Genomic DNA, 26668 nt, shown 5'->3' with positions numbered 1-26668 from the left:
ACTCCGGACTGCTCACCTTTACTACTTCCTTCACCACTTCCTACGTCGTGAACCAGTTTTCCTCCCTTCCCATAGCATTTTAGCATTGCAGATTCCTTAAACTAATCGTCATAAACAGTTTTCACACTCCAGACTGCTCGCCTTTACTACTTCCTTCATCACTTCCTACGTCGTGGACCTGTTTGCCCTCCTTCACTATACCATTTTAGAATTGCAGATACATAAATGCCACAGACAGTTCCCACACTCTGCACTGCTAGCATTACTACTTCCTACACAATTTCCTACGTCATGGACCTGTTTTCCTCCCTTCTTGTAGCATTTTAGGATTGTAGATACCTTAATGTAATTCCCATAAACAGTTCCCAGACTCCAGACTGCTCACCTTTACTACTTCCTTCATCACTTCCTACGACGCGGACCTGTTTCCCTCCATTCCCATAGCACTTTAGGATTGCAGATTCCTTAATCTAATCGTCATAAACAGTTTTCACACTCCATACTGCTCGCCTTTACTACTTCCTTCATCACTTCCTACGTCGCGGACCTGTTTCCCTCCATTCCCATAGCATTTTAGGATTGCAGATTCCTTAATCTAATGGTCATAAACAGTTTTCACACTCCAGACTGCTCGCCTTTACTACTTCCTTTACCACTTCCTACGTCGCGGACCTCTTTCCATCCCTTCCCATAGGATTTTAGGATTACAGATTCCTTAATCTAATCGTCATAAACAGTTTCCACACTCCAGACTGCTCGCCTTTACTACTTAAGTCACCACTTCCTACGTCGCGGACCTGATTCCCTCCCTTCCCATAGCATTTTAGGATTGTAGATAACTTCATCTAATCGTTATTAACAATTCCCACACTCCGGACTGCTCACCCTTACTTCTTCCTTCACCACTCCCTATGTCATAGACCTGTTTGCCCTCCTTTTTTATACTATTTTAGAATTGCAGATACATAAATGCCACAGACGGTCCCCACACTCTGCACTGCTAGCCTTACAACTTCCTTTCCCATTTCCTACGTCATGGACCTGTTTTCCTCCCTACCATTACATTTTAGGATTGCAGATACCTTAATTTAATCGTCATAAGCAGTTCCCACACTCCAGTCCAGACTGCTCGCCTTTACTACTTCCTTCACCACTTCCTATGTCGTGGACCTGTTTTCCTCCCTTTCCATAGCATTTAAGGATTGCAGATACCGTAATCTAATCGTCATAAACAGATCCCACACTCCACACTGCTACCCTTGACTATAGAATCTAGTAATCTTCAGTATAATCTTTGCTCAATAGTAACAACTGATGTTTTTCCTTTTGTACTGTATTTTGTTTTGCTAGTGTACTGTGGATAGACAAATTACAAGTCTTTTGTTTACTTTTTTCTTGTTATTTAATTCAGCCAACATGGTTACCTAGCAACCCATAAGACTAATGTTAAAAAAATTTGATTTTTAGTTTCATTTTTCTACGTATTTAGATTTTTGTTGGCAGTTCTAACTGCAGTAAACTCGTTTTTAGGCCAGAAATAAACTATTTACAACATTTGAAGAAAATCGTCGGAGCCGTTTTCGAGATCTTGGTACAAGCAAGCATACATACATACAAATATTGCTCGTATTAGAGTATAGGATACTCCTTAAAAATAATCAAAATTTATCGAGCCAAGTTTGAAATATAATTTTTTTTAAATCTGTAACTTAGTAGTCTAATAAATGGCAGGTTCAACTTCTACCTCATACAGAAACCATCATAAGCATTGAATGGGCTTGCCATTTAATTATGACACGTGTATACGTGTAAATAACATACTCCATAAAAATAATCAAAATTTATCGAGCCAAGTTTGAAATATAATTTTTTTTAAATCTGTAACTTAGTAGTCTAATAAATGGCAGGTTCAACTTCTACCTCATACAGAAACCATCATAAGCATTGAATGGGCTTGCCATTTAATTATGACACGTGTATACGTGTAAATAACATACTCCTTAAAAATAATCAAAATTTATCAAGCCAAATTTGAAATATATTTCTTTTTATCTGAAAAATAGGTAGCTCAGTAAGGAGCAGGCCTAATTTCTACCACATATAGCAACCATCATAAGCATCGAATGGGCTTGCCATTTTTTTATAACATGTGTAAACGTGTGAAGAACATACTCCATAAAAATAATAAAAATTTATCGAGCCAAATTTGAAATATAATTTTTTTATCTGAAAAAAACCGTAGCCCAGTAAGGAGCAGGCCTATCTTCTACCACCTATAGAAACCATCATAAGCATTGAATGGGCTTGCCATTTAATTATGTCACGTGTATACTTGTAAATAACATACTCCACAAAAATAATCAAAATTTATCGAGCGAAATTTGAAATATAATTTTTTTCTTCTGAAAAATCGGTAGCTCAGTAAGGAGCAGGACTATCTTCTACCAACTATAGAAACCATCATAAGCATTGAATGGGCTTGCCATTTACGTATGACATGTGTATACGTCTAAATAACATACTCCATAAAAATAATCAAAATTTATCGAGCGAAATTTGAAATATAATTTTTTTCTTCTGAAAAATCGGTAGCTCAGTAAGGAGCAGGACTATCTTCTACCACCTATAGAAACCATCATAAGCATTGAATGGGCTTGCCATTTAATTATGTCACGTGTATACTTGTAAATAACATACTCCATAAAAATAATCAAAATTTATCGAGCGAAATTTGAAATATAATTTTTTTCTTCTGAAAAATCGGTAGCTCAGTAAGGAGCAGGACTATCTTCTACCACCTATAGAAACCATCATAAGCATTGAATGGGCTTGCCATTTAATTATGTCACGTGTATACTTGTAAATAACATACTCCATAAAAATAATCAAAATTTATCGAGCGAAATTTGAAATATAATTTTTTTCTTCTGAAAAATCGGTAGCTCAGTAAGGAGCAGGACTATATTCTACCAACTATAGAAGCCATCATAAGCATTGAATGGGCTTGCCATTTACGTATGACATGTGTATACGTCTAAATAACATACTCCATAAAAATAATGAAAATTTATCGAGCCAAATTTGAAATATAATTTTTTTATCTGAAAAAAACCGTAGCCCAGTAAGGAGCAGGCCTATCTTCTACTACCTATAGAAACCATCATAAGCATTGAATGGGCTTGCCATTTAATTATGTCACGTGTATACTTGTAAATAACATACTCCATAAAAATAATCAAAATTTATCGAGCCAAATTTGAAATATAATTTTTTTCTTCTGAAAAATCGGTAGCTCAGTAAGGAGCAGGACTATCTTCTACCACCTATAGAAACCATCATAAGCATTGAATGGGCTTGCCATTTAATTATGTCACGTGTATACTTGTAAATAACATACTCCATAAAAATAATCAAAATTTATCGAGCGAAATTTGAAATATAATTTTTTTCTTCTGAAAAATCGGTAGCTCAGTAAGGAGCAGGACTATCTTCTACCAACTATAGAAACCATCATAAGCATTGAATGGGCTTGCCATTTACGTATGACATGTGTATACGTCTAAATAACATACTCCATAAAAATAATCAAAATTTATCGAGCGAAATTTGAAATATAATTTTTTTCTTCTGAAAAATCGGTAGCTCAGTAAGGAGCAGGACTATCTTCTACCACCTATAGAAACCATCATAAGCATTGAATGGGCTTGCCATTTAATTATGTCACGTGTATACTTGTTAATAACATACTCCATAAAAATAATCAAAATTTATCGAGCGAAATTTGAAATATAATTTTTTTCTTCTGAAAAATCGGTAGCTCAGTAAGGAGCAGGACTATCTTCTACCACCTATAGAAACCATCATAAGCATTGAATGGGCTTGCCATTTAATTATGTCACGTGTATACTTGTAAATAACATACTCCATAAAAATAATCAAAATTTATCGAGCGAAATTTGAAATATAATTTTTTTCTTCTGAAAAATCGGTAGCTCAGTAAGGAGCAGGACTATCTTCTACCACCTATAGAAACCATCATAAGCATTGAATGGGCTTGCCATTTAATTATGTCACGTGTATACTTGTAAATAACATACTCCATAAAAATAATCAAAATTTATCGAGCCAAATTTGAAATATAATTTTTTTCTTCTGAAAAATCGGTAGCTCAGTAAGGAGCAGGACTATCTTCTACCACCTATAGAAACCATCATAAGCATTGAATGGGCTTGCCATTTAATTATGTCACGTGTATACTTGTAAATAACATACTCCATAAAAATAATCAAAATTTATCGAGCGAAATTTGAAATATAATTTTTTTCTTCTGAAAAATCGGTAGCTCAGTAAGGAGCAGGACTATCTTCTACCAACTATAGAAACCATCATAAGCATCGAATGGGCTTGCCATTTTTTTATAACATGTGTAAACGTGTGAAGAACATACTCCATAAAAATAATGAAAATTTATCGAGCTAAATTTGAAATATAATTTTTTTAGAATCTGTAAAAATCGGTAGCTCAATAAGGAGCAGGCCTAACTTCTACCACAAATAGCAACCATCATAAGCATTGACTGGGCTTGCCATTTTATTATAACATGTGTAGACGTCTAAATAACATACTCCATAAAAATAATCAAAATTAATCGAGCCAAATTTGAAATATAATTTTTTTTAGAATCTGTAAAAATCGGTAGCTCAATAAGCAGCAGGCCTAACTTCTACCACATATAGCAACCATCATAAGCATCGAATGGGCTTGCCATTTTTTTATAACATGTGTAAACGTGTGAAGAACATACTCCATAAAAATAATGAAAATTCATTGAGCTAAATTTGAAATATAATTTTTTTAGAATCTGTAAAAAATCGGTAGCTCAATAAGGAGCAGGCCTAACTTCTACCACACATAGCAACCATCATAAGCATCGAATGGGCTTGCCATTTTATTATAACATGTGTAGACGTGTAAATAACATTCTCCATTAAAATAATGAAAATTTATCGAGCGAATTTTAAAATATAATTGTTTTTTTTAATCTGTTAAATCGGTAGTTGGGTAAGGAGCAGGTCTAACTGTTACCACATATAGAAACCATCATAAGCATCGTATGGGCATGCTATTTTATTATCACATGTATTGACTTATAATGTAACATAATCCATAAAAGTAATCTACATAAATCTAGTCAGATGTATGTTTGTAGTGTGAAATGCACTTTGAGGTTAGTGGAAGTAGGCCTACATATCAATGGAATAAAAACAAGTGTTATTAGTGGTCATTGCACTTTATTTCGGCACCGCATTAACATAAAAATGGTATACTAGTAAAACAAACACTTAATAACTGCTCAAAAGGTGTAATTTAAACATAAAATGTATTTGAGGTTAGGAAGTTTTGACATGTGACACATGTGTTTGAGGTTAGAAAGTTTTGATACATGCATTTGAGGTTAGGAAGTTTTGATGCCACGGCCTTCTTGATCTACTGATCTGACGTGACGTCATAGCTTAATGTTGGTTTATTGGCAGTTTCACAGACATCATTAAAGCACTAAAAGCAGCATATTTTGTCTAATTAAACGAACAAACGTGATGACAAGAAAAGCGTTTAGGTACATTGAGACATTAAATAACTTAGTACACCATGAAATCTGTACTAGGGATCGAATGAAACAGCTTAGTCGTAATAAGTTAATATAACATCTAGTATGCTAGGCTACTAGCCTACGTAAGGCATTATAGTTGTTCATGCTCTGTTATTATTATGTATTCGTTATGAATAGGCTTACAAACGCTCGGTAGTTTGTGGCCCTGTTATTTATATATAGATTGACCATTTATTTAACATCACTAAAAGCTTAGTAAATAATTAGTATTTCTAATGTATAAATAATTAGGCCCTTACCACCATTTGGGGTCAGATGTCGATAACCTATAACTTCTCCAAAACTAACTAAACCTAAGTCCTAAACTGACTGATTTTGACACTTTGACACGGAGGACGGAGAGATTGAGATTGGGATTGGGAACAGGCGGAACAGGACTGACTCTCTGACATAGACAGGAATGTTTTGTGATAAAGGTGGCCGTGTTCCGTGTTGTTATTATATCATGGCAACATCCATGGCCGCCCATATCTTACATCTAATAATTAGATTAGATGTAATAATAACATCTAAATTTAAGTGAGTTAATATAGGTTTTTGCACATCAACTATAATAACTCTATTATTAATTTGTCAAATATCAAAGTCAAACAAAAGACATGTGATAATTAATCTTCACAAATAATACAGCAGAAATAAATATATTAATCAATGGTTAAACATATATAGGTATATGAAATTAGTCATTAACATATTTCCCCTCTTTAGGTATGGGTCGCTGTCAATGCGCCACCACGTCAAACCGCCACCTCGGTGTTTTGGTCAGAGGCGTCAACCCGCCACCACAAAAAAACCGAGGTGGCGGGTTGACGTGTATGTATAGGTCAACCCGCCACCTCGACAACAGGCCACCATGACAACCCACCACCATACATTTTTCCGAGGTGGCGGGTTGTCGTACACACTCAAGTCAATGAGCCACCACGACAACATGCCACCACGACTACCCGCCAACACCAGTTTTTATCAGAGGTGGCGGGTTGTCGTGAAGCTCCATGTTCGATGTCGGCAACCCGCCACCACGCACGTAGGCGACAACGCGCCACCCCGTCAACCCGCCACCACTCTTTTACGAGGTGGCGGGTTGACGTGTACGCTCAGTGTTCGGTGCCGTCAACGCACCACCTCGCTCATAGGTGACAACGTGCCACCTCGAAACACACCACCATGCACTCTTGTCGTAAATCGGTTGGATTTATATTCTGTAGCATTAAATATATTGTACGTTGATTCAGTTAAGTTAGAGAAAGTTAATGTAACTCTTAAATAGCATTTCTGGAAATTTTAGTTTATTTTCGGAAGAAAGATTGATAGGTAATACAATTATTAACATGGTGAAAACCCGACATTTGAAAGGGTCTCACGCCCTTAAGGGTAGTAAGTATTAAATTGTAAAATCTTAATGCAAAACTACGAATTGGGCCGAATCTTTTAACACCCTAAACGTTAAAATTTGTCCACAAATAAGGGAGGAGTAGTGTTCACAAAAAACAGCCCTCACGTATTAATATGAGATATGATAATGTATACCAAAAACGAATTATTTTACTTAATTGCTAGTGAATAAACAATGTTTTTTTTTCATTAGGCATATATATATATATATATATATATATAAGTTTTTATGCGCACCTACCACCACGTGCGCACGCCAAATACGTGTGAAAAGCATACATTTTATAAATTTAAACCGGCAGTAGTCAGGGATAGTTGTGCCATATAATGGTGATTGCGAAAGCAAGACGGAAATAAAATTGTATTCACTTGAATTCAAAAGGTAATTCGGGTGAAATGATCGGTATTTAGTCTGTGATTAGACCACGAATACTAGAAAAGACCCGGCATGGATTATAAACACAAACAAAAATGATGTTTAAAAAAATAGTACAACACCCTGTAATAATTATGGTCCAAAAGTTATTGCAGATTTAATGATTTTTAACTATATACTATCACCGCTTTCCCAGGATAAAGGATGTTAACAAGCTTATGGGAGAAAGTATGTTTCAGAATGCTGATACCGTTTATTTTTACACTTGTTTTGTCATTTCTAATGTGTGATATTAAGTAATCGTCCGTGATATGAAATAAATTGAATAACGTATATTGACGCTTTCAATTGGCTGAAGGCCACTGAGGCAGAGTCCTGATGAAATTTCAAAATGTTTTGTTTTATGGCAAATTTACAAGTCACGACCTATCCAACGACACCTTAAACGTTATGATCGGATGTGTAGCAGTTTCAAAACAATGTTCACAACATTTGGGCTGGCCAATTAAATATTTAAATAATGATGATGATTATATGTAGGTAGGTAAATGTATCCTCGACTAAACAATTTTCACAATGTGCAGTATATCGTATCTACATAGGTTAAAATAATATTACTGATTAATTTGAAACTTAATTACGCATCAAGCAGTTTCATTATACAGTATAATACGATTAGATACAAATTTGACATAGGATTATAACCTGAAAAAAAGTCAAAGCCAAAGTCCTTTATTTTTGTTAACCTGATTTTTGTTTTGATAAATAATTGGGGGGTTTCACAAGATAATGACCATTGGTACCATTTTCCTCCGTTTAATAATTGATCAACGCTGTTTGGCGAAATAATATTACATTTGGATGGTAAAAATGTAACTGGCCTAAGCGTTTATTTCAAGTTACGGCCTGATTAATATATGTTGAAGTACAGTGATACTAATTATACTAATATTACAAATGAAAGTTTGTGTGTTTGTTTGGGGTTCAATCACTCAATAACAACTCATTGGGCACATCGGGATTATGCTGAAATTTGGCATGATGATAACACTTTCCTGATTAAAATATAGGCATGTTATTACCTCAAAACTGTTTTCTGCCTTCTGGCCTTTTTGAATCTCTCTCGTATGTATTAAAACAATAGCACAATATGCCTCATTATTGCTAAATCAGGAACGAACCATGAGTTATTACTGGGAAAGTGAACGAAATGCATGTTGTAAAATGTAGACGTGGAAACCTGGTGCAAAGTATTTGGCCTATTGTTTAATATAAACAATCCCATAACCCATACCAGTCAGTACAGCGGGAACTTTAAAGGAAATATAAGGGACAGAATACAGGGGTGTCCCGTTAATCCCCTCGCACGTTTCTAAATTTCTTACATTTTTCTTTCTCATCAAAGTCCATTCCAGTTATTGGGGTGTCGTATCACTCAGGTCAGTTCACTTTCCCGTAGTCCTTTAATTTCCAACCTAAATACTGTTTTCATTTCACGTAGTAATCGCAAAAGAGAACCAAACCAATATTCTGCTGTTGATAAAAATATTCGCAACGGGAAGATGTGCCAAACGTCCATACTGCCTAATCCAAACACTTGTTAAGTATATTGAATTTTTAAACAAATAGCCACCAAATTTTACAAAAAAGTATGCCCTACATTGTAATTGCCCTACTGTTAACATTAAAATATATCAATAACATAATTTTCACAACTTATGGTTATAGAATTTTTCTTCATTTCAATAATCAATGGCATAAATAAACCTACCACATATTGTGTAAATTACATAATGTTTACAATTAACATATGTTCTTCTTCTCACTTTTAATTTCTGACAACAGCTGGAGTTACATAACAATGTCTGTTTCCCATGAATCTTATGGAGAAATACGAAACTTTAAAGGGCCCCAGGGCCTCACCCTAATTATTTCCCTAAAAAGAAAGTTTCCTGTACAACTTCACTTTACGCACTTTCCAAATGACACCAAAAACGTGCCAATCGTTTAGTAGTATCGGAGGAGTAAATGTCACAAAAAACCTGCTTGCGTATTAAATAAGTTCAAAATCCCTCACCTCAGAATTTTGAAAGCCCGTGGAGCAGAGTACTAGTTCAATATCGAAGGGGTAGTTCTATATGTATCCTCGGAGCAGTAGCTTGATTTTTGTCCAATTTGAGTCAAATCGGTTCAGTAGCTTATAGTTTATCTCATACAAACACACTACACAACCTCTTCTTTATAATAGTATAGATAGACATAGTAAATGATAGATGGATAGATAGATGTCATTATTATGTGATTATTGTTATTGTTTAGATTTGATTTGTTTACAAGTTGTACACAGATTTAGTTTAGTTAGTAAAGATACTTTTGTTAAATATGAATCAATTATTTCATACAATTTTCAACAGTACATTAGTGGAATGCCCCGAACCCATTGTGCCCATTGTGTATACTGCCCACAGTGCGCAGTATACATACTCGACGGAGTTCATGTGGCAGCAAGGGGCGGTGACGCATTCAACTAAATCTTCGCCGACACCGCTGCCTTCTGGGAGGCAGAACTCAAAACCCGCTAATTGCAATCATGTCAAATCTGGACAGTAAGGTAATTAAAATAGGTTCTTTCTAATTATGTAGTTATTTTTGGTCTTAGGTAAAAAAATCCCTCTAAAACAAGTGGCCTCCGAATAATAACTAAGTAACGGTAAGGTATTTCCTGAAGCATGAAATGGAATTTCAAGCAGAACATCAAAAATGCAATAAAAATCTTTGTTTAAGATATCTCCTAATGAGTTTTTTGGAATATATCTGTCTGGTATGAACTTCTCTGGGCAATACCCTTGACTCAGAGGTCAAAGTACATTACACGGTTGGGTCGAGTCTAGTTCTGTATCCTTTTTCAAATTCTTCTAAATAGAAAAACAGGTGCGCGCTAGTCCACACAAAGCACATTTTAGTCTGTTGTACTCTATATCAACGATGTATATTTTGTTTTATGTTTTTGGTTGAATGTATTATTATTTTCACCACAATACGGTTTTAAGAGAAAGTATAACCGAACAATACATTTTCATCATTTTTGTTTAGGCCATACACACGTGAATTACAATTAATAAATGAAGTTTTTAGGTAACTTATTTTGTAATGCATTGTCATAATGCTGAAAAAGAAAATAAGTATGGGTATTATACCAGGTGTGCACCTACAAAAAATCATAAGAAACTAATATCTTATTTTTCAAAATTAAGTTTCATGTTTTTGTCTTCAATGAAAATATGCGAAAACATAATTAATATTTTTATTTTAATTCTAGAATGACCCTTAATCGTTAATTTGTATTGAGTTTATCTTAAAATTCTTATAAACAATAACCGTTGATTAAAAGGAAAAGTTGTCTTGCGTGGATGCGTGTACTTTATTTCTATGGCAGATCTAACGATTCGAAAATTATTTTTTTTTTCAATCAATCAAGAAATTTATTTACACAATAATTACCAATACATAGGATACAAAAGTGCAAAAACCACAAATGGTTTGTCTGCACTAAAAATATTGTTTCTTATTTACCATACAGTTTTGTCAGTTTGAAACAGTAGCATGCAGTTTTATGAGTTCTTAATTGTCTCTTGAGTAATTATAAAAAAAATACAACATTGACACAAATGTCTGTAAAAATTCAACAGTAACAATAATAAATAAACTATTAGAATAAATAACAATAATATATTACTTTAACTTCAACTAAAAATGTATTGACAATAATGAATTAACAATCATTAATGAATTAACAATAACTAATGTATAGTTAACTTCACAGTAAACTAGATAACACATGTCCAGGTAAACTGCAAAAAGTGATGCATTTTATAATACACAGACAACAGCGGCTTTGCCTACAAAGATGGCGGGTTGTCGTGTACACCCCATGTTAACTCTCGTCAACCCGCCACCTCGCATGTAAGCGACAACGTGCCACCACGTCAAACCACCATCACTATTTTATGAGGTGGCGGGTTGTCGTGTACGCTCAATGTTCAATGTCGTCAACCCGCCACCTCACACGTAGATGTCAACCAGCCACCACGTCAACCCGCCACCACACTAAAGAGGTGGCTGGTTGACGTGTATGAACACGTCTAAGCACCACCAGGACAACGTGCCACCACGACAACCCACCACCACACGTTTTTCCGAGGTGGCGGGTTGTCGTGCACGCTAGAGTCAACGTGCCACCCCGACAACGAGCCACCACGTCAACCTGCCACCTCAAACTTCTTCTTTTTGATGGCGGGTTGACGTGGTGGCGGGTTGACGTGGTGGCGCCTTGGCGCGTTCCCTTAGGTATAATGGCAATTTTTGTCATCGGACGCCAAAAAGTACCTTTTGATGTTGTGATGTCAACAACTCTTACTTGACCATCCCGACCGGGGTACAGGGCAGATATTCTTCCTAGAGGCCAGGTGTTACGTGTATTGTCTTCGTCCACGATTATTGCCAAGTCGTTGACTTCAGGTGGAATAGTTCTTTTGTCTTCACTTCATCCATCCAGGCTTTCCACTTCAGACTAAGTTGAGTTGTCACAACACAACATTATCCCAACCTAGTTTCGTTCTCCATACATCCTGAACCAGTAGTCTGCTTTTCACTGTGGTAGGGGCACGATTACTAGAAAAAACATGGATCATAAACATCAACAAATGACGTTTTTGGCCCGAAAATAAACATGATTTAACATTGGTTAAATGGAACTGCTAAAACATATGTTCAATGCTATTAGTATAGGATTCGGGCCAACAACGTCATTTTGTTTATGTTTATGATCCATACCGGGTTTTTTATAGTAATCGTGGGTAGGGGCAATCAGACCGAGGTGATCGACATTAGCTGCTTTAAGAATCACCTGTTTCGTCGGATACTCAGATTCGAGAAATTCAAGTTGTTCAATATTGCGATGGAACACATAGCAGTCGGATTCAGCGTCCCTCCATAAATCCAAGTACTCGTTTGGAAGTCGAGTATCGGGCATCAAATGTTTTTGGTTTGGCTGGCTTTCAGGTGTTCAGGAATTTTCGAAAGTTTTGAAAGTTTTGAATTAGACATCCAGTTACAAATTTGGAACCCTCCAGCCCTATGTATCTCAATTATTTCTTGAACACGACGTCTAGCTTCCTCTTCTGTGTCGGTCAAATCCAGTTGGTCGTCCATATATTCTTTAGTCAGTATGGAGTTACTAGCTTCAGGGTACGAAGAGTGAAAAAACTGTCTTGCATTGTGGTTTACAACAAACAGTGCAGAGCTTGGTGAACATGTTGCTCCGAAGGTCATCGCTTTCATTGTGTAGGTATCTGGGGGGTTGGTTTTGTCTTTTCGCCACAGAAATATTTGCGAGAGTCAACGTTTTCATCTCTTATATTCACCTGGTGAAACATCATTCTCATTTATATCTCCCACGATGGCAAATTTTCCCAATCAGAATTGCAACAGCACAGATGGCAATAGATTGGAATAGTCAGGGCCACTACTGAGTAGCATCATTGAACGAGACTCCGTGAAATTTAGCAGCAGCATCGAAAACCAATCTTATTTTTGATAGGTTTGTTCGGGTTCGGTACTCCAAAGTGGGGTAGATAGAATGTTCGACCTGTTATGATACCAGCTTTTACTAGGCTGAGTTTTCTAAAAAATCCTTTTTCGATATTTTCGTCAATCTTACATTGTGTAAGCTTCTTTAAATTCCAGATCTATTTCTATTTTCTTTTCAAGAGTATTTAATCTTCTCAGAGCATTGTCATGGCTGCTTCCACAGTGTACTTTGCTATGGAATTGCATTCTGGGGAAACTGTAGTGAGTGAGGCAAATAGAATCTTTCTACTACAAAAACGTGTTTTAAGAATCATCTATGTAAAACTCACTTCATAGAGCACTCTGCGAACCTTTATTCAAGGAACTTCAAATACTTACCCTGCCATCAGCATATATATTGGAATCGGCCTTAAATGTTCTTAAATTTCCCGATTTACCCCCAAGAAATAATGAAGTACATGAGTGAAAATTTAAAAACGTACGTTTTCAGGAAAAGCACTTTGCAATTTTTTTCCCCTTTTTTCAAAACTTTCATTATTTTTTTTTATTTCATTAACATTTGAAGTTTCATAAAATGTCCATGGTAACGCAATACCTTTGGTAGTTTTTTTTAAAAAGAGCATCTTTAGTGGAAAAGCACAAAATCCTGTCACGACCATAACGGACGTTTAAATGAATATTAAAAATGGTTAATATTATTTTTATAACTATGTTTTGCTATAAACACATTTACTTTTACGACCATTATACAATAAAAAGGTCACTGAGCTTTTGGTATATTTGGTCTTTCTAGAAAAAAAAAACTAAAAAAATTGAAAAAAAGCCAATAAAATCTTTTTAAGTTTGTATAACTCCGAAAAATACTTACCTGAGACCCGAAAAATCGTTATGTGTGTATAGAGGTGTGCTTTTTTGTGTATAAAACATTGAAATATGACGATATTTTAATTTTTGAAATTTTTATGATAGAAATCATAAACGTGATGGTCAGGGACAAGCGGTACGGTCGTGAATTGTCTGGAATAATCTTAATCTTCCTAAACAATCCTTCAACTATACTGTTAGTTATAATAAAAATATGTGTTTCAATTGAACTAAACTGTTCAATTTACAATTATATTAAAGTTATTGTCACGACCAAACACACTATAATCCATAAGGCTTGATTGGTCGTGAAAAAACCCGCGATGGTCGTGAAACTTTGGTCGTGAAATTACGTGTTATTTGGCTCTGTTCTGGCGGTAGCCCTGCACCTCAGGTTCGAGGATACAAAGTGGACTTCTAGGTTAATCTAGCAATTGAAATATCTAATAAACAAAAATTAACACCATGTCTACTTCATCGAATGACTACGTACGGTCATGGACACACCAAAATGACAAAAAACACAATCTTTCCTTTATTAATCTTGTAATTCCTCCTTTCAACTCGAAACGACCGGCACTACAATCCTGACGTACACCCCGAACTAGTCTCTAAAACCAACTGACTCCATCGATGCCAGGCTTGCCACTGTCGTGCTCCAAAGTTGAAAATTTTTCCCAAATGGTCGTGACGCCAAATCGAGGGACAGACTTATTTTGTAATGGTAGCCAGTTTGCAATGACAATAAAATTATAATATGCCCCTTTTATGTAAATTTAATAACCATTGATGACATAAAAATATGGCTTTATATATTTCGGCATGAATAATTAGTCTAAAAACAGCGTGAAAGTTGGAAAATGTACCCTAGGGACACGTCATGGTCGTGAATTTCGAGACTTTAAATATACGAAAAAAATACCTAGAACCTATTTAAAACCAAATAAATGTGTGTAACATGTTGCCCCCGTCCCAAAAAATATTAAATCCAGTATCTACGAAGTAAAAGGCCAGGGACATGAAAACGTACGTTTTTTAATTTTCACTCACATAGGTACAGCACAAGACAAAAAAATAGTATCCATATCAACCATCGCAGAACTACACTAGCACAGACTAGCCCTTAATATTTAGGAAGCAAAATTTTCAATAAATTACCACAAGAAATAAGATTTTGTAGATCAAGCTAAATTCAAGAAAATGCTGAAGAAGTTTCTATTAAATAAAGCCTATTATTCAGTAGGGGAATTCCTTGAAGAGTGAAAAAGGCTGACAACTACCAATGATGACCACGGCTGAAAAGCTTCCAGTGGGATAAATACAAGTATGCAAGTTAGGCAGGGTGCACACTGGAGAAACCCGTTTCAGGAAACTGATTTCATGAAACGAGAAACTTAAGTTGCTCGCAACAAAAAGATTAGCTTAACACAGGGCAGTGCACACTGCGTTGCATGAAACTTTAATTTCATTTGTTTCTTGCAACTGGTATACATGAAATCCAAAAAACAGATTTCGTATAGGCTTCAGTTTCACGTTTCTATTGGTTTTATTGACTTTCTCAATGTATTGTTATTTTTCCTCAGCACTCAGAGCTAACCTCCGGTCGGTGTCCTTCTTTGTTATTAGTGGGCTAAGTAATTCCACCAAACGTTCAAAAAGAGGCTTTGGCATTCTAAAATACCAACAAATATGACAGTATCACTGCATAATTAATGAGCTACAATGTAAGTACTGTGTTGACCATCCCTAATCAACAGGTGAACCCAATACTTCCTTCTTTTAGTTTCCTTTAGCCACCACGAACGAAACTGATGGAATCCCGTTTCTTCTGTGTGCATTTGTTAAAGAAATGGTTTCCTTGAAACAAATTTAATGAAACCAGTTTCCTGAAACGGGTTTCTCCAGTGTGCACCCTGCCTAAGTATTAAGTATATAACCGAACAGTAAAGTAAAATTCATGAAATGAAACCCAAAATAATAGAAACAAAATTTTGTTTGATACTAGCGATTAGTGTAACTGGACATGAACTAGACACGTATAGAAAAACGAGCTACAAAATTTACAATGGGATGAAAAGTCTATATTCTATGATATTACGGAGTATGTTTTATCTATGATATTACCTACATTGTATCAATATTCAAAGCATAGATAAAACTAAACATACAGTACTCTATTTTAACTGTCTTTTATTGTTTTGCCTATTTACTGTTTAGATCAGCTGTTGATTGAATAATAATTTATTTCTTCTTACTGTTTTGTCATGGTGTAGTTTGATTTGTTCTCCTAGAGAATGCGCTAGTAGTCATACAATAATCACAAATTATGCATTTGTTTACATTTATCAAAAATAGTGATGTGACGAGTCGGGTACTTTCCTGACTCGAGTGACTCGACTCGCCAACTGCCGTGAACTCGAGTTACGAGTCGAGTCAGACTCAACTCGAGACGTTCCGAGTTCGTGTGAGTTCGGCATTCTCCGTACGAGTTCGTTAGTTTTGCGAGTCGGCCGACTCGGTACCGGCCAATAGCGTGTCAGCTTTACGAGTCGACTCGACTCGACTCGAGACGTTCCGAGTTCGTGTGAGTTCGGCATTCTCCGTACGAGTTCGTTAGTTTTGCGAGTCGGCCGACTCGGTACCGGCCAATAGCGTGTCAGCTTTACGAGTCGACTCGACTCGACTCGAGACGTTCCGAGTTCGTGTGAGTTCGGCATTCTCCGTACGAGTTCGTTAGTTTTGCGAGTCGGCCGACTCGGTACCGGCCAATAGCGTTGAATCTATGCGAGTTGACTCGTAAAGCTGTGACGCTATTGGCCGAAAGCGAGTGCGAGTAAACTCGAGTCAACTCGTTACGTCCCGAGTTCGTTAAGGTTCGGCTTTCTCCGTATGAGTTCGGTTTCTTGACTCGGCATTTGCGAGTCGGACTCGTAACGTTACGAGTTCGTGTAGCTTCGGCAATCTCCGTACGAGTTCGTAAAAGAACTCGAGTTGGAATTGAGTTGACTCGAGTTGACTCGACTCGGGTCTTGACTCGAGTCAACTCGACTCGCTAACTCAACTCGTCACATCACTAATCAAAAATATAATTATTGAAAAAACGTACTCTTAGAATAAAAAATATTCCTTGAAATTACGTTGCACCCATCGCTTAGCCTTTAGTTTAAAATGTCACAAATTGGAGGACTGGTTAGCCATTTAATTAACCAAGATGGCTGACACTTGTTGGTTGTTTTGGAAACCAATCCTAGCAGCCTTAGCCCTTAGCCTAGTTAGGCTAGTTGTATTCGGGTTCTGTTTGCGTGTAGTGTCTCGTACGGTGTTATCGTTTGTGTACGAATTAATAAATAGTGCTGTGCCTTTCCAGGATAAAATTGTGTTTCTAATTGTATAATAATATTTAGTGATTTGTGAAATGTGAATAAGTGTCGCAAAATAGCTCTAAATACCTTCTCTCTAATGGGTTAAATGCATCGTGATGTTGCAGTGTTAAATTCACTTCTATTATATGCAATTATTATATTGTGCCTTTAATTGATTATGAGCGTGTGTGTTCATTAGAATAAGCCTGTATTTGGATATAATGGAAAACAACCCCCCCTCTGGACCAACTGAAAAGTAAGTTTCATATTATTAGCCTAGCTGGCGCTAAGTTAGCCTACCCAAAGTTCCATTAACAAAATACGGTAGGCCTAGGCCTACTCTATCATTCTAGACCTAATTAGTTCAGACTGAATCTAAAATCATTTTATACCCTGGCTTAGCCTAGGATTTTTTCTATTCGGAGAAGGCAAATTTTAATGTAGGTAGGCCTAGATCTGAGCGACATATTTTTAGCAATTGGCAATAACATAAGTTTAAGCTTAGAGTCTAATGGTCTAAACGTAATGGGCAATGTCTAGGATTTGTAAAAGGTTTTACCTGCAGCCAACAGACATTTTAGTCAGTTCATAATTCATTTAGGCTAGGCTAGAGGAATTAAAAATATCCTAATCTAGACCTAGGCTGACAAATCTAACTTTAAGGCCCAGTGAGTCCATCACTACTTAAGTTAAAACAGGTAGGCTTGCAGCTGATTTAACCCGTGAGAGGTCGCAAAGATCTGTCTAAATGTTTGTACTGTTTTGCGTAAAAATTATATAGGTATATATATGCGTAAAAAATATTTGTTGGTAACTTATTGTCAGCCTTTACCATGCCTAAGCTCAGAAAACATAGGTACCCTACTATATCCCAGTATGCTGACCGCGTTGAGCTTTGCCTGTCAATTTGTAGGCAGCGCCACCATCATTACTATGCTGGTGCATTGTATGCTGGTGGCGCTGCCTACAAATTGACAAACTAAGCTCCACACGGTCAGCATTCTGGGTTAGGCCTATAGCAGTAAGTTTTCTGTGGCATAAGTTCACACCATATCCCAGGAAAACTGTGACATACTTTTATGTACATAGGTACCGTCCGTCCTTTAAGGGCACTCCGATTCCTATTTAAACTCAATGGTAGCTATAATACACATTAATAAAGTTTAATAAGGACTAGGCTAGAGATCTAATTTTTGTTTCTAGTGTAAATTTGTCCTTGTTTTAGTTCCTTATGCAAGGGTTTTAAAAAATAACAAGGATTTGCCGAGAATTTTTATTTTTTTTAAATATATAAAAATTGTTTTAAAAATATTTATTTGAATATTTTTTATTATTGTTATTTTTAGAGGTAATTTTAAAGTCTTGTGTAAGGAACTAGATATTGTTACTATAAACATGTGGTAAAAATTTGGTTGAGATATGTGTAATAGTTTTTGAGTAAAGTGTAATATAAGTTAAAAATTAACAATTTTCGGGGGACGGCCGAAATGCCAGGCAACTAAGCGTAGTACATGTAAAAAGGAACTCGTTCCTCCAAGTAATGTGAATCATTTTAATTTTTTTACAGATGGAAATGTTTTTTTCCATACAGTATGTATTATATCGTTAGAAAGAGGATTTAATTTAGAATAATAATCATCAATAAAAAAAAATTAAAACAATTAAAAATTTCAGGTCAGAGTGCCCTTAACTCCTCATTTTAGTCTAGCGACAGCTTTTTGTCATGTACTGGTTGATACCACTGCGTGCTTCTCCTCGTGTTTTTTTTAAAATTAAGGTCAAGTGCGGTAAGTCCTACTCCCGAGGCAAGTGGACTTCCAGCGAATAGATTTGTTTATTAATAAAAAAAATTGAAAACTTGGCCAAAGGTATTCAAAACTTTTATAACCTACTTTTTTGCTCTTTTAAATTAGTCTAATCACTAATAAATTCTCTTGCTAAGTTTACCTTACCTATGATTTCTATGAGTTTAGACATGTTTAAGAACCTCTTACGTTTCTACTCAAAACACAAGTGCCGCTCGTTAAATAAAAAAAAAAAAAAAATACTAAAAAAATAAGGATAGGCCTGCTAACTGAAATTTGGTGATCTTAACTTTTTATTTTTTGAGGGGAAATTCACACATTTTTATAGCCCTTAAAGTCAATTTTGGGGAGTTAGGGGTGGGCGGCACACTGTGTTTAAAACACATTTTAGGGGCAAAAGTACATTTTCCCATGGGGCAAGTGTACGCCCCCCTTAACTGATAGGCCTAAATTATCTCTAAGAATTTATAAAACTTTATTACCCATCTCTTGCTTGAATGACAAGAAAAAACTTGCACTTTGTAAATTTAGTTTTTTTAAGAGTTCTAAAATAAATAGTAGGCCTACAAATAATGAAAAACTGCTGTGAATAATACTAAGCAACACTTACCTTACCTTACACAGTACCTTTATTATTATGTTTGGTTTTATTGAAGTACAGTAGGCTAAACCGTAAGTCCTGTTAGCCTTCTGTCGGGCGCATTGATTTTCAAACACCAAAGGGCGCTCACGGATGTTACCTCCGAGAGTACAAAAACTCTACAATGATGATTAAAAACACTTTAATAGCAACAAAACTGTTAGAAAAACATTTTTTATGAGTTATACGTTATAAAATAGAAAATTTTAGGTATAATAAACAATAATAATAGCCTACATAAGTGTTGTGGATTAAAAAATTTTACGTTTTTACATACAGCCTATTACAGTACGGTACTAGCTATAGTATAAAATTAGAAAGAAAAATCAATAGGTAGGTAGTGTACTAAATAAGTATGGTATACCCTAATGAAATAAATCAATTGTTAGAAGGACTAGCCTACTCATTTTCTCAAAGCTCTTTTTCTTGAAAAAAAGGTTCACAAGTAAATGCACCAGTAGATCTTTCCACTAAATATTGTTCTCTGTCCTACCTTTCAACACTAGCCAACAATCTCGCAATTTGTTTTTCTTCAATCCATTTTATAATAGCGGTATCGCTAAATAAGGTCAAACACAAGGGCGCACAAGGAACTAGGCTCTGTAGGAATAAAATCAATTTCTTGATATTTTTGATAGGTTTACTGTAGGCTACATTCAAAAAAGTTATTTTCAATAGTTAATGTAATACGGTAGCCCAGAAATATAGGCCTAATGGAAATGTTTTTATACTGAACAAATTATTAATACATCTTTTTAACAATTGGGCTACTTCAAACCAATCCAAACCATACAAAAGGCAAACAAGACAACTAGGCTAATATTGATCAGGTGATGATGTAAAGACAAGATGAGAAATATTACTTCTCTAACCACCCCTTAATGTTTATTTGGGCCAGGAACATTTTTTGTCTTCTTTTCTTGACACAAGAAAGTTTTCAGGCTGTTAAATATATAGGGCTTCTTTCCGCTTTCTGTTCAAAAAAGCAGTTGACAAATCCAAATTATGAATTGGTGTGATCATGAACAAGATTATACACTTGAAAAGGTCCAATGTCCTTTGGTTTCCGTTGTCTCGGTGGATACTTTCTCACCTCTGGTTCTGCTTCATGATCATCTGCTGTATACATCTCCTCTTCCAGATTTGATACATTCTCAGCTATGACATCATTAACATCATCTCAGTTTTGGCTCTACTCTCTGAGTCATCATTTGATAGATCTAAAATCTTATATATGATTTTTATCTCTCACTTCTCCCCCTTCAACTGGTTTTTCTTCTAAGAACATTTAACATTTTTGGATATGATTATCTTAGAGGATCAACTAGTCTGTAGGCTATAGAGTTTTGGCAATAACCAACAAAAATCAACTCACGACTTGGGATCGAGCTTCTTTCTTTGTCCACTTGGTACGTGAGCAAAGGCTTTGCGCAACCAAAAACTCACAAATGACTAAGATCAACTTTCTTGTCGGTCCATACACCTCTTCTGGTGTGCTCCCAAAAACAGCTTTAGCAGGAGACCGATTCTTCAAATAAATTACAGTTATTAGCTGCTTCAGCCCAATACTTTTTGTCTAACCCAGAATCATGCAGCAGAGAACGAGTCTTCTCAAAAATTGTACGATTTGCCCTCTCAGCAACGCCATTTTGAGATGTTGTACTCCAGAAGCTTTCAGAAAATCTTCTAGCTCTCTCTTTCTTTACAAATTAACCTCCATTACCGAATAGTACCAAGTAGCCGAATGTCTTTCTTGAAAAATCATCAATGAGAGTTAGTAAATATTAAGCTCCTCCATGCGAACTAACATTCACTGGGCCGCATAAGTCGGAATGCACTAATCCAAAAATTTCTGCTGCGCGAGTTCCTTTCTTCTTTTTAGAATAAGGAGTTGTAGTTTGCTTACCTTGTATGCAAGAAGTACAGGGTGAACCTTGACCAGAATATCACATACCAGTTGACATTTTGTCCTTCAATAATTTCATGGATTTCCGACTTTAAATGAGCAAGACGATGGTGCCATAACTCTCTGTGTCTTTACTATTTCCTGCAAAGTTGCTTGACATTTAGTTATCAGGATCAATGTCCAACTTGTAAAGACCATCCACATTTGTGGCATGAGCTACAGGCTGATCTGATACTTTACAGTCCTCCTGTTTGTATAGGCCTACATCACACCCGTCTTCAGAAAAAAAACATTGTTAGACCTTTATTTACCATTTGACTAACAGAAAGCAAATTTAAACTTAAATTAAGAACATGGACAACATCAGTAACTTTTCTCTCAACAGAATCTATCATGACTGTTGCTTCTCCTTGACCTTCACATTTTAGTTTTTCATTGTTCGCCACAATGACATCCATACCAGTTTTGCTATACTTTTGGTATTTTTGAAGTAAATCTCTCTGACCTGTATGTGATTGGTACAAGCTGAATCAAGATACCAGCAATCAGCACTAGTTTGGCTTCTACCGGTAATGCCGATAGAATACACCAGTCACTGCTTTCATTACTGTTATTTGATATCTCATTAGCACGTTTGTTCCGATTAGTACCCTTCCCGATTTTGGAAGAATTTGTAAAACAATCTGATGCTTTATGACCATGTTTGTGGCATCGATAACATATCACGTCAGAACGTTTAGTGTTCTGTTTTGTAGCTAATGCATTTCTATGTTATGACTAGGGCTGACAGATTTTAAATCTTCTTGAAGTAATTTAGACTTGACTAGTTCAACTGTTAATTCGGTTCCTGAGTTTTCCAATGCCATAACCATAGGTTCATAATGACTAGACAAGCCATTCAGCATGACTACAGCAAGAAATTCATCTTCAATGGGCTTACTTATGTCTGCTATTTGTTGTGAAACAAACATAATTTTTTTTTTGTAACATAAGCGTCCATTGAATCAAATTAAAAAAGTTTAGTATTGAATAAAACCCTCAATAAACTTAGTCGTTTAACTAATCCCTTATCCTTGAATGCATTTTTAAGATTGTCCCAAGCCTCTTTTGCATTTTTTGCATTTCTTACGTGAGGATAACAACAAGGTTTTACAAATAAACATATTTTAGCAAGAGCTTTTTGATCTTGTTTCTTTCCACTTACCAAACCATCCCCTTGTGTATCATCCGGTTCAATTGTATTCCATATATCTTCGTGTATTAGGGCCATTTTCATTGCAAACTTCCAGTTATTGTTGTTGGAAACTCCTTCAAGCAGTTCAATTCCTATTTTCATGTCTCTTTCCCCCATTTTAAAAGATACTCCACTATGATGAATAATACCAATGATAGCAGCAGCAACAAATAGAAGAAAAATAGTTATGTTGAAAATATCTTACTTTCAGGATTTACAATGACAAAATTTACATTTACAAATTTTAAAAGGCCCATAACCTAATAGTTAATGTAATTAAAATAGCCCAGAAATATAATGGACAACGTTTTTATACTGAACAAATTATTAATACATCTTTTTAACAATTACATCAAACCAAACCATACAAAAGGTAAACAAGACAACTAATATTTGATCAGGTGGTGATGTAAAGACAAGATGGGAACTATTACTTCTCTAACAATTTTACCCTAATTCCTCAATTTCAGTCATTCCCTTTTACCTCTAGCTTATTAAAATTATTTAAATTAGCCTACAAGAAAAGTACAAGAAAAAAGAGCAAAGATTCTACAAAACTTTTACTGACTTTCTTTAACCCTCTTTAAGTTACCCACACATTTCCACAATGTAAATAAAGCACAATCAAAAACCTTTCAAGAAAATAAACAAATAGTCGTTATTGCATCGGCCAGTTGTTAGGCAACTAGGGCCTACACCATTCTGTGATTAATTTACAAAATATTTAGCTATGAGAGGCTACTTACTGTAGGTAATTTAGTTAGGTACGAATCTTAAGGAAGAAATACTTAAAAGTGTTTGTTTTCCCCAGGAACAGTGTCCGAGGAGGACTCTCCAACGGGCCGTCGTTCCGCCGACCGCCGGGTGCCAGACCTGTGTCAGCCACCGACGGCACTTCACCTCATGCCAATCACCTGCCCTTTCAGCAAGTTACCATCACTGTGTACAAGGATGAGAAGGGGTATGGCATGAAGGTGTCAGGCGACAACCCTGTTTACGTTCAATCCGTTAAAGAAGGTAAGAGTTTTTCAACATAGGCTACCTTAAAAAGTAGTTGAGTGATTATTTTTATAGGTTGATATTAGTAACAAAACTACCTACTCAATTGATCTAATTTAAGATCCTTTACTAATATTTGGATAAAAATAATCCCATTAATTTGCACCTTTATCTTTGTTGGTAATGGTAGGCTGAATAATTTTTTACCTATCCTCTTTGTAATTCTTTTTTGTAATCTTTTTTGTAATTTTCCGAAAAATGTTAGAGCTATTTACTCATTTTGTCCGAAAAGTGCTAGGCTTGTCATTGGGACAAAGTCTAGTGTGCGAGAAAAAAATTAGTAGGCCTCAAAAAAAGTTTTCATCTCAAAAGTGCTAAGGAACGAACGGTACATTGGGCCTTGATCAAATGAGGAACCAAAAGAAACCATCACTGTTTCAACTCAACAACTGAGTCACCCGATATGCCCATTTAAACTCACACAATTTAAACAAATAGGAGGTCATGCTGGCACGATATATTGTCGCACTTTAGGATGAAACGCAAACAACGATATATCGTTCCATAGCTAGCACTTTTTGAGAAAAAGACGCACAATGATAAATATCTTCGTATAGCACTGAAAGGGTTAAGCTAGGAATGTTTCATGGGTTGTTTTAGATAAAAAAAAAACAACAGAACTAGCCTACTTAATTTAAACTCCTTTATTTACGTTTGGATAAAAATACAGTGCGCCCATTTGTACCTTCATCTTGGTTGGTAATGGTAGGCTAGTAATAATTTTGACCTATCCTCCTCACTTAAACTAGTAGGCCTAATGTTTCATGGGTTGTTTTAGATAAAAGACATCAGAACTACTTTTGATGATAAAGTACCTTAGATCAGGGGTCTTCAACCTTTGGCCGGCGAACATATTTTATCCGGCCTGCAAAGGCCTACTGGGAAATTAATTATTTTTATGTAATAGGTCTAAATCGATGATCGTCAAAGTTGTGGCAACACCAGTAAGTAATTGTTTCAGTCTCGGTGATATCATGATCGTCATTCACAATCGAGGCAACTCGGCGGTATCGTTGTCGTCACTCAAGGTCCGGCAATACCCAAAAGTATGTTGCAGTCTCTGTGATAATGCGATCGTCACGGTTGTGGCCATATCCCTAAGTAAATATTGCGGTCTCAGCGATACCGTGATAGTCCCTCATGGTCGCAGCAATTTCCTAAGTAAATTTTGCAGTCTCCGTGATAACGTGATCGTCATCCGCGATCACAGCAACTCAGCACTATTGTGGTCCTCACTCACGGTCGTGGCAATTCCCGCATGTAAATGTTGCGACCTCGGTGATAACGTGATCAATATTCACGTTTGTGGCATCACTCGGGAGCATATTTTGCAGTCTGGCTTCACCACGATTGTTTCCCGCTATCACAACTGCACTGTGAACATCTCTTGCGGTTTCAGTAAAATATCTGTGATGCTCTCTAGTGATAATGATTTACTTATGATGTTAAAAGAGAACCAATGTAATGCCAACAATGAATTGAGATTTATGGGCAATTCTAGTCCTTGGTCCATACAGAATTCAAGTACAATACAAGTAATCGGTGCCCAGGTTGGCTGGTTACCCAGATATCCTGTTTATAATATAAGAATGTGTAAAAATGTCAATAAAGTAGAGTCCCGTTACGATCCCGTACCGAATATTTCGGATTAAACGTTTATTTTTTATTCTTAAAAATATCTTCTTTTTTTTTGTCTTCTAGGACGCTAGGCGCGAGGTATTGTTTTTCACATTACTTTAGGCTAGACTTAGGGGCTGCAGCATTATCACTTAAATAAAATCCATTTGTGATGTGGCGGGATTGGAACCCAGGACAAAAATTAAAATAAGTTAATAAAAAATGGTGAAATATTTACTAAAAATACTCTAAATAACAAGTCTATCTCGCCCGGCCGCTACAGAATACTTTGATCAGGTACAGCTAACTGTGTTAAACGTTTAATAAAAAAAAGTTAATAATTCAATTTTTGGTTTTCGGATTAAGTGGACTCTCGGATTACAGAAGTTCGGATTATCGGGACTCCACTAGTACCATACACCTCTCTCACACTTTCCAAGTTATTTCCAATAAGAGAAAATTAGCTGGAAACATGTGCCTAGTGATTGAGCTATCTTAATACAGATCTTCAAAGCTATGTGATCCTGAGCAGGACATCAAACTTTAACCCTGATTTGGCTAAATACAAATTTATCCTTAAAGATTAATGTCAATTTTAGCTTTACACTCCTTGTAAACTCATTGTCAACCATTCTTATCGTCATTACAAACAATTATGTTACTTTCAATTAAGTAAACTTAGTAGTACATCGAAAATATTTCGAGTTGTGTCATCCTCTTTTTGGGTTATTTTGAGGGGGGCTACATTTCTACACTGAAAAAGGTCCGGGCCCGCCTTTCCTCCAAAAATTGTCAGTGTGGCCCTTGAGCAAAAAAGGTAGGAGAAACCTTAGATGATAATATTACAAAAAAATACCCCCGCCGCAGCAAACCTGCCAACTAAGAAAATTTCCATTTGCTCTGGATTGATTTTCAAATAATATATTAAATTAACATTTATGTTTAACGAGTACCTAGGTTAGCTGCTAGAGGGTAACTAATTAATCAGTCCTACTTTAAAACTTCCATTAGGCCTAGATATAACACATAGGCCTATTAAAATATCAAGGTAAATATGCTGTTGAATAAACTTACATTAAATTTCTTACCAATTCAAATAATCATAAGCCTACTTTAGTTATGACAGACAAAGTATAAATCCGACAAACGC

General features: G+C 35.9%; 2 protein-coding genes across 4 annotated transcripts in view; one reads left to right on the top strand and one right to left on the bottom strand.

Moving 5' to 3' along the window:
- LOC129001006 (kelch-like protein diablo) overlaps positions 1-6032 on the bottom strand; it is a 32227-nt gene extending 26195 nt beyond the window's left edge. For all 3 annotated transcript variants that reach the window (XM_054428130.1, XM_054428131.1, XM_054428132.1), the window contains exon 1: positions 5911-6032. The gene's annotated coding sequence lies outside the window, so the exon portion shown is untranslated. The remainder of the gene's footprint in view (positions 1-5910) is intronic.
- An 11086-nt stretch (positions 6033-17118) lies between these two features.
- Positions 17119-26668, top strand: part of LOC129001808 (rho guanine nucleotide exchange factor 12) — a 421244-nt gene continuing 411694 nt past the window's right edge. The window contains exons 1-2 of the mRNA XM_054429256.1: positions 17119-17513; positions 23654-23859. Coding sequence (XP_054285231.1) covers positions 17479-17513; positions 23654-23859 — 241 coding nt within the window. The 5' untranslated portion in view covers positions 17119-17478. The remainder of the gene's footprint in view (positions 17514-23653; positions 23860-26668) is intronic.

This window comes from Macrosteles quadrilineatus, unplaced genomic scaffold (assembly GCF_028750875.1).
Source record: "Macrosteles quadrilineatus isolate MER2022 unplaced genomic scaffold, UCM_ALF_1.0 Scaffold_8__2_contigs__length_117827958, whole genome shotgun sequence".
Classification (NCBI taxonomy): domain Eukaryota; kingdom Metazoa; phylum Arthropoda; class Insecta; order Hemiptera; family Cicadellidae; genus Macrosteles; species Macrosteles quadrilineatus.
This window is presented reverse-complemented; position numbering and strand designations above follow the sequence as displayed.